This window comes from Myotis davidii, unplaced genomic scaffold (assembly GCF_000327345.1).
Source record: "Myotis davidii unplaced genomic scaffold, ASM32734v1 scaffold821, whole genome shotgun sequence".
NCBI lineage: Eukaryota > Metazoa > Chordata > Mammalia > Chiroptera > Vespertilionidae > Myotis > Myotis davidii.
In genome coordinates, this window is record NW_006295269.1 from 3,961,486 (window position 1) to 3,971,083 (window position 9,598).

Here is a 9,598-nt window from a genome sequence, read left to right on the forward strand (position 1 = left end):
TCTCTCTCGCTCTCCCCTACTTCCTTCTTTCTCTAAAAATCAATGGAAAAAATATTCTTGAGTGAGGATTAACAAAATAAAAAACAAAGCAAAAAAGTAATTCATAGGCCCTAGTTACTTTTCACAGCTTTTTTCTCTTTTCCAATTTCTTTTTCTTAATATACTTTATTAATTTTTTATAGAAAGGAAGGGAGAGGAATAGAGAGTTAGAAACATCGAAGAGAGAGAAACATCGATCAGCTACCTCCTGCACACCCCCTACTGGGGATGTGCCCTCAACCAAGGTACATGCCTTTGACTGGAATTGAACCTGGGACCCTTCAGTCCGCAGGCCGACACTCTGTCCGCTGAGCCAAACCTGTTAGGACTCTTTTCCAAGTCCTTGAAATATACTTTCCAGAACCCAAAACTCCCTCCTCTATTACGAACTAGCCCAAATTGATAACTGACTTCAACTCTTCCTTCTTTCCATTTCCCAGATTGATTTCACTTCCCGATAAAGCCATCTCCCCATCGCCAGGCCTTTCTTGGTTATTCTTTGTGTGCACATCTTCTGATTCCTTATCCTAAAAATCTGAGTTTATCCGGTTGAATAGAATTTCAAACAGGGCAGAAATTGGCCCGTCATGATAGGGTTCTCTTTTGCAATTGTGTGGAGGGAAACGTTTCTGGGCCATTTCGTTTTACTAAATTGATCCTGCCTTGTGTGCTGTTTGCACTCTACAGTGAATGGTGCTGGACTTGCCATGGCTACTTGTGATATCATTTTCCTGAACGGTGGGAAGCCAGCCAACTTCTTGGATCTTGGAGGTGGCGTACAGGAAGCTCAAGTCTATCAAGCCTTCAAATTGCTCACAGCTGATCCTAAGGTAACTCTCTCTTGGGTGGAGGTGGCATAATGTTCTGGCTTCTCACCATCAAGGGCAACCTTGTTCCTGCTGCAGGGGGTTAGTATGCAGCCCAGAGGAGACCCTGCCTTACACACCATTGACATACCTGGTGTTTAACTCATTTGCGGTGAAAGTCTTGTTAAGTGCCTTATTTCAGAGGCTGTGCTTTAAGAGCTCTGGGAGGTGGCAGTAAATAAAACAGGTGTAGTGCCCCGAACAGTAATGCGTGGGCTGGCATGAAACATCATTTGGGTAATTTACATTGAAGCATTGTACTTATATGACTTAGAGAAGACTGGGTGTTGGATTCCTTTCATAAGATGCTGACGGTAGTATCATATGGTTGGAGACAGAATGAAAGGATAGGATTATATTATCATACTAGAGGCCAGGTTCATGAATTCGTGAACCAGTGGGGTCCCTCACCTGGCCTGCAGGATCAGGCCAAAACCACACATCCCCCGAGGGGTCCCAGATTGTGAGAGGGTGCAAGCCAGGTGGAGGGACCCCACTGGTATATGATCTGGCTGGGGAGAGATGCGAGAGGGGAGGGGCCGCGGGAGGGCTCCAGGGCGTGTCTGGCCTTCCCACTCAGTCCCAATCAACCAGACCCCAGCAAGTTAACCTACCAGTTGAAGCGTCAGCCCCCTGGTGGTCATTGCACATCATAGTGACTGGTTGACTAGTCGATTGCCCCCTGGTGGTCAGTGCACATCATAGCAAGCAATTGAACGGCCTTAGCATATATTTGTATATTATGCTTTGATTGGTTGACTAGACAATAGGACACTTAGCATATTAGGCTTTTGTTATATAGGATATTACTTGAAAATAATGACCACATTGCCTTCTGCATGTTTTTTATTTTTTATCTCTGACAGTTGCATGTGTTACACTTTATAATATATGCTCTTAGTAGCAAATGATACTGCTTTCTGTGTGTCTTGTCTTAACTAGAATGTAGCTATCACACCCAGGTACACAGTAGATGCTCAGTAAACATTTAATCAGTCTAAATACCAGTATGTCTTCTTCCATTGGAACTACTCGGTTGTCTATGATAACAAGGTTTAGGTGGGTATTTATTATGTGGACAAGACTAAAAATTTTTTAGTGTATCATCTCATGCTTTTAACAGTTCTGTGGGGTAGTGTATATGCCATAACAATTTGATTTTAAATTTTGAGAGTCATTATTTTGATGCTGTTAGATTATCTAAAATATCCTGTTGGTTCTTGAGACATATGAGGAAATGGGAAATCTGAACCTATCACCAAGAAAATCATAAATGAAGCCAATACCACATTTTTTTAAAAAGAAATGTAGTCTGAACTTAATGTGGGAACCTTTCATTAATAAGTATAATGGCACTAGGCCAGTGTATGTCAGTGGTTGAGCATCAACCTATGAACCAGGAGGTCACGGTTTGATTCCTGGTCAAGACACATGCCTGGGTTGTGGGCTTGATCCGATCGAGCAAGAGGCAACCAATCTCTGATTCTCTGTCATCATTGATGTTTCTATCTCTCCCTCTTCCTTCCTCTCTGAAATCAATAAAAATATATTTTAAAAATATATAATGGCAATAGCCTTTTTGGTTTCAATGTATAAAATTTTGTCTTATATTAGCATTACAGTATGCTTGTCTGTGTTCATTATGACTTGGGTAGTTGGTAACCTTCTTTTTGCTAAGACTTTTCCTTCTGACTTACAAATCAGTGGAAAGGTTTATCAGTTGCTTCTCTTCAGTTCGCCCGGCCATCGGGGAATGGCCAGGTCCCTGAAGTCAGGTCACCCAGCCAAGAAGGAAGTGTTCACGGGTGACTTTTCTGTTTACATAAGCACCTTATTTTCGTTAAGGAAGGGCATCACCAGTGGCTGCCTGCTTATTTATCAATTCATGTATCCCTTCTTACTGTTCCTCCCTAAGGGAAGAATCATTTTCTTCCCAGTGAATTTTAGACCAATTGAAACCTGTGAATAGTATGGATATCACACACAGCCCTGAGGCTGCTTGAACCATAAAGCAGCCAGGGGACAGGTATCTGTAACAACACACTGAACTTCCAGTGTCTGCCGAGACTCGATAAAGAATAACCGAGAACCATCAAGGGATTACATCTGCCAGGACAATCAGAGCATTTAAAATATATATATATTTTTGCCCTAGCCCGCTTGGCTCAGTGGCCTGCAGACTAAAGGGTCCGTGGTTGTAGGCTCCTCCCCTGTTCGGGCTCTGGTCAGGGCACATGCAGCAGGCAACCAATCCATGTGTTTCTCTCACATCGATATTTCTCTGTCTTTCCCTCTCTCCCACTCTAAAAATCAATGGAAAAACATCCTTGGGTGAGGATTTTAAAAAGTACACACACACACACACACGTGTGTGTTTTCTTACTGGCTGTTCTGAATTTTAATTCTGCAAAAATATTAGGTGGGGAATGAAAAATCACTTGCAGAGCCATTTTTTAAAAACTATCTTTCCCAAAATGTTGACTTTACCTTGAGTATTTTCCAATGCTTGCAGTGTTTAAACTTGTTTGAGATTGGCTGTCATCTTCGGTGGAGAAAGGTGTGGGAGTTATTTTTCTCATGCTATATCAGGAAAATGAATGCAGACCTCCTCCCAGAGTACATTTTCCAAAAATTGAAATTTCAAAGCCAGTTAAAAAGCAGAGGTATGTAATGGTATTTTCAACCCTGGCATTGTTTCACAGGCTTCAGAGCACAGGGCTGAGGAACACTGCCGCTGCATTGATTGGCTTCTGCAGGGAAACTGGCTGGGGCCTGGCAGCCGCTCTTTCCTGGCGAGCCCCATGCCTGCCCAGAAGTAGGTTCCCACGGGCCCGAACCTAATTATTTCAAAGGCATTGATTTTCCTGTTAGATGTAAGGGTTAGTCTAGTTGAGTGCACTGAAACTCAAACTTACTGAAGGTCTGTTGTTCAACTTAAATGAGCTGATACTAATAACTACTGTTTTGCCATATGTATGAGCTAATTCTGTTGGTCAAGTAATAAACATCATCATTTAAGAAAAATAGGATGGGTTGATATGTACTTCCACTCCTAAGTCAGCCACGGGATGGGACTTCCATTTATCTCGCTTGACTCTCAGCCCAGCTGGTGTTTTCGCTGGGACCTGGGGCAGGTGCCTGGGTGAGCAGGCTTTTTTTTTGCTCTTCTTATTTCAATAGCTTGTCTTTTTTTTTTTTTAATTTTTTTTTTTAATACAAAGGGTATTACATATGTGTCCATTTTTTTCCCTGCCCTAGACAGTCCCCTAGCCTCCCCTATTCCCCAGTGTCTTATGTCCATTGGTTATGCTTATATGCGTGCATACAAGTCCTTTGGTTGATCTCTTACCCCCCTACCTCCCGCCCCCGAACCCTCCCCGGCGAGCAGGGTTTTACTTGTCTGTCTGTGACTCGTATGGAACAGCGCTCACTTACTGAATTAGATTCACATGCAGGGTGTTATACATATTTTATAATTCTCGTATTTTCCAGCTGGGCTGGAGATGAGAGGAAGGTAATAGAGTTTGTTCTGCCTGTGGTAGAGCAAATCTTATCTTACTTTCATCATTTTTAACTTACAGAAGTCATAGAGTAAAAAATATAAAATAGGAAGGGTAAGGAGAGTTTTGCTGTACTCTGTAAAGAATTTGAGCACATTTAAGGAAAAGCTATAAGGAATGCTATCCTAGGTTTTTGTTTTCCTAAATGATGCTTTGGCTTTTATTTCTAATTTTAAACTTAGAATTCCGACGGTGTAGAAAATGGGTTGCAACAACATCTGGAGTATGTAAAACATTTTGCATAAATGAATAAAATGAAGAGACACTTGACATGAATCTCAATAGTAACCGCAGCTCTTTGGACCACAGTTAAGCAGATCCATTGCCCTCCAGGGCCTGGTTTTGCAGAGCAGTGGGTACGAGTCCCATTAGTGAAGTCACCTCACTTGGTTTGACTGTGCTTCCTGGTCTAGATCCAACTCAGAGCCATGCTTCAGAGCCCTCTGCTCACTCGGGAAGAAGTGTCCACCGAGGCAGCAAATGCTAGTTTCAGAAGGAAGGGAACCTCCGTGGGCTGTGGTGCCAGACTGCCTGGGTTCCAGTTCTGTCCGCACCGCTCACTGGTTGGAGGACTTGGGCCTGTGGTTTAACTTTCTGTGGGCCTGGTTTCCTCAGAAAATGGAGAGCATCCCAGTACTTACTGCCTCAGAGGGTGGTTTTATTACATGAATTGAGATAAACACATATATTTCCCACTTAGAGGGTGATAATTTCATATGATAGTTTCATTTAAAATTTTGATGAACTTTTTTTAGAAGTGTAACCCACATATAGAACAGAATAAAGATCATTTTAGTATGTAGCTTAGTGAATTATCGCAAAGTGCACATACCTCTGTATCCTCCAGTCAGATCAAGAAATAAAGTATGACCAATATTAGGAGCTGAATGTTTGTGTCTCCCCAAATTCATATGTTGAAATCCTACCCCCCAATGTGATGGTATTGGGAGGTGGGGCCTTTGGGAGCTAATTAGATCACACAGGTAGAGTTGTCATGAATGTGATTAGTGCCCTTATACAGGGACCCCAGAGGGCTCCCAGGAGGTCCTCTGTGTGCCAGGAAGTGGCTTCACTAGACACTGGACTGTTGGTGCCTTGATCTCGAACTTCCCAGCCTCCAGAATTGTGAGTGTGTATTTAAATACAAAGCACAACGCCCTTTTTTCCTTATGTCCACGCTTATATCAGAGGCGTAAACAAATCTTATTTCATTACATACCACACGTATTGGTCATATACCTTATCTGCAAGGGAACGTTACTTTTGGGGTAATAGAAATCTTGAGGGATTCAAATGCCCAACACTTTACACAACGTGAGCATTATTTTTGAAACAACTGCTCCGAACCCTTATTTTTACAGGCCTGTTTGAAAATAAATTTTACTTTCCAATAGAGCTGAAAAGATTAAAAGTCCAGGCAGCCATTCTCGATGGTGACAGTCCACCTCGGAGTCCAGTCTGGAGGAGTAAATGATTCCCAGCCCATGTGCCTGGGCTCGAGGGTGGGGACCTGTCCGCCCGCTCACTTTTCCTTTCTCTGCAGTGCTTTTCCTACTGTCATCAATTCAGAAATGTTGACTTTGCACTTCCTGGCCTCATGTCCAGTAGATCCAAATTTCCAGGAATGTCTGGCTCTCCATGCCCAACTTACACTCATTCCATTCCACCTGCCAATACTTCCCACCAGAGCTGGGTCCTGGCAGAGGCCCTGGTTCCGTATCTTACACTCGGTCCGTGTGTCTGAGGGCTACCACGTTTCCCAAGCATCCCTAATGCAACGCTCCAAATCCGCTTTCATGCTTCTTGTTGACATACTGCCAGAAATAAATAGAAAATAAGGTTTTTACTATTTGCTCTGCTTCTCAAAATTCAAATTTTAACCTGCTTTATTTTGTCTCATGGTAAGTGATTTAAAGAATTTAACAGACTTTGGGATATTTTAGTAAATTTATTATTAGTCCCAACATGCTCAGTAATTGATTATGGATTTTGTATGGCAGCCTTTTAAAACTATTAAAGAGAAATGGACCACTAATGCCCTCTATGTTGGAAATCGTATAATTATTAGAAGAGTGAGTATTTGTTTTTTCTCCTAATGGAACTGCAGTGAGAGAAAGTGCTTAATTCAGCTTTGAACTGTGAAGGCCTGACTGTGCTCCCCAGCGGATGAGGGCCAGGGGGCTGAGAACTTTGCAGACACTGACTCCTCTCCTCCTCTGCCCTGCCCCCACCCACGGCTAGAGATCCTGGGATTATGAATAACTCATCCGAAACGAGGAACGTGTCCATGTGGGCATTCCGAAGAAACTGGCATGGCTCAGAGCAGTTTGCTAATTGTTTTTTGTCTGTGTCTTATTAAACAAACCCCTTTTCCCTAATTATTAAAGTAGGAAAGCATAAAACATAAAAATATAAAAGTAAATCAGATTACATATACACCCACTTTAAAATGAATGTAGAGTGTGGTATTTTGACAAAACTGGTATCAGTGTAACTGACATTAGTGTGGAGTCCACTTCCCCCGGGGCAGTGCCTCCTGCTGCCCCGCGTGGTCTCTGCACCTCCAGGGCTGGAGAGCACGGGCTGTGTGGCTGTTTACATCAGCGTGACTAGTCCTCTGGTATAAGTAGTCCTCTGGTATAACTAGTCGTCTGGTATAACCAGTCCTCTGGTATTTGGTAATCAGAGTGTTTTCAGTTAAAATAATGCTGCTGTGAGCCTCCTTTTGCTACTGCCTGCCATCCGACTTAAAGCGGGACGAACGCTGTGATTGGAGATGGCACGATCCTCTAGTTATCACTAAGACCCTCAGTCGTTTCCCAGGAAGGTTTCCAAGTATTGAGGGAATTTTATTGTAACCCAATGTGCATTTTTCAACCAGTATTCTTAGTGTAGCTGAGCCTCTTTATTTGTTGATTACACGTTTGCAGAGTTGCCTGACAATTTATTTGTAACCCCCAGATCGCACTCCCGTTGCTTTTTCGTCTTCCTCGACAGGGGACAGGGCCGGCTGAGACCAGTGACAGTTCCCCTTTTCCACTTGAGCCCAGCTGCATGGGACCAGGCTGCGCTCTCCCTTCTTTCAGCGCTCACGCTGCAAGTAGGTGTCATCGTTGCTGTCTAGTTAGTGCCCCATTGGTCAGAGTGGTCCTGAAACAATCTCATTCCCAAGCCAGCCACCAGGGAATGTCTGGCCCGGCTTGCATGGGATAGGGCCTCCTGGTAGCGACCATAGACTGGAACTGGACTTGTCCCCTGGGTCAAGGAAGCAATGGAGGGGAGGACCTCTGCAGAGGGCGGACTGAGGTCCTATCCAGCAGCCAGATGCAGTAGCTGCAGGAGAGGAGGTTGTTCCGGAACATTGTGAGAGTGGGGAGGGGTCTCCTCGTGAGCAGCAGGCGGGTAGGAAACAGCGAGAGTACAAATGGAGGCAGTTCCCGGATGGTATGCAGGGGATTCACACAGAGCATCCCACGTGCTCTGTCCTAAGGAACGGGAGTACCAGGCAGGTAACGAAGGAAGGAACTCCGCATAGGTACGTCTGTGTGCCAGACAAGAGGCTGACGAGGCTCATCCCACAGCAAGACTGACTTTCTGGGAGGGTCCCAGCTGGTTGGGGAGCAGCCCCTCAGAGAAGTCAGGACTCGTTCTCCAGACCACACGGTGACTGAGCGGGACAGAAAGCTATTCAGAACCTTAGCCAAGTGAGAGTGTCATCAGTGTGTGGGGGCGCCAGGCCTTCCCGGGCACTGAGGGTGAAGCAGCGACTGGACAGTTTTGAGGTGAGGGGGAGATAGTTACGCTGAGAAGTAGATACATACATAATATAAAACAAATGCCTAATATGTTGGAGGATGATATTTACTAAGTTGAAAAATAACATTGAAGGGGGGGCGGGCTGAGAATGGCTTGTTACTTCTGGCAGGTTTGCCCATGAAGGTTGTCTGAAAATTGGGCCTTGGAGAAAGAAATGTCACAGCTGTTCCACGGTTTGGCGTTTGGGTTCTGGACAGTGATGTGCTGCTGCCAGTGAGGGGATCTGCCCAGCGTCTGCTGCCCTTTCTAGCTGCCCCTTCGCATGCCTTCCCTCCCTGCTTCCTTACCCAGTGCTGGAAGCACTCTCCCTGGCTGTGTTCTGGGCCTACAGAGGGGCGGGGAGGTGGGTGCACTTGAATAGCTTACGCTGCAACTTGACTAATTTGGGTGGCAGCTCTCCTGCAATTAGAGGCCCTTGGTGGACTTGCATGGACCTTTGATCTGCGGATCCAGAGCTCTCCCGGGGATGCTCCACTACAACCTTTGAGGTCCTGTGAAATGGAAGACTTCAAACACACATATTAGCTAACCTTCCCAAGGGGCAGCTGGCACAAATCCGAGTTAATTATTTTTTTCCAGCTTATCTGGGGTTCTCTCATTAATCATCTGTAGGCATTTGGGATACATCCCTTTTTCTCAATTAGAGTGCCAGCAAAATATTTTCGAGCAAACATGTAGGTGTCCTGAACAGAAAATCCATGTGGAACTTCAGCCCTCGACCTTCTAGATTTAATTTGCTCATTAATCCCAAACAGGACATTTCTCTGAGAAGAAGGCATGAGTGACTTTGAATCCCTATTGTGTCGCTGTGATCCAAGAATGTTGTATTTGGGTAGCAGGTGGGAGGTGAAATGCCCTGCTCATACTGTATTTAGATTATTTCATATTTCCTGTGTTTATAACCTGGGGTTAGTAGTTGCATTTTATGAGTGGAGTTTCTTCTCCGTTAAGCTGAACTACCAAGTAGTTTATACAAATGCTGACAGTGCTGATCGGATTCCAAAGAAGAGGTGTTTAATATTCAAATGAGGAAAGTAAGAAACACAAAAGCAAAGAAACATGAAAACTTTTACTGAAAGAATAAATTCTGTGATTCTATTTTCCTATCCAATTACAACCTTAAAAGCACTACCTGTTGAAAATTTCTCCAATTTATCAAAATGCAAAATATCTTTAAATCTTTATTGTTCAGATTATTACATTTGTTCCTCTTTTTTCCCCTCATAACTCCCCTCCTCCCAGTTCCCGCCCCACCCTCCGCCCTCACTCCCCACCCACTGTCCTCATCATAGATGCATGATTTTTGTCCAGTCTCTT

At 44.2% G+C, this 9,598-nt stretch overlaps 1 protein-coding gene across 1 annotated transcript in view; it reads left to right on the forward strand.

Annotated features, from left to right (window-relative positions):
- SUCLG2 (succinate-CoA ligase, GDP-forming, beta subunit) overlaps positions 1-9,598 on the forward strand; it is a gene marked incomplete at its 5' end in the record, with an annotated part of 112,193 nt that overhangs the window by 29,724 nt on the left and 72,871 nt on the right. Inside the window, one exon of the mRNA XM_006769954.2 lies at positions 727-869. Coding sequence (XP_006770017.1) covers positions 727-869 — 143 coding nt within the window. The remainder of the gene's footprint in view (positions 1-726; positions 870-9,598) is intronic.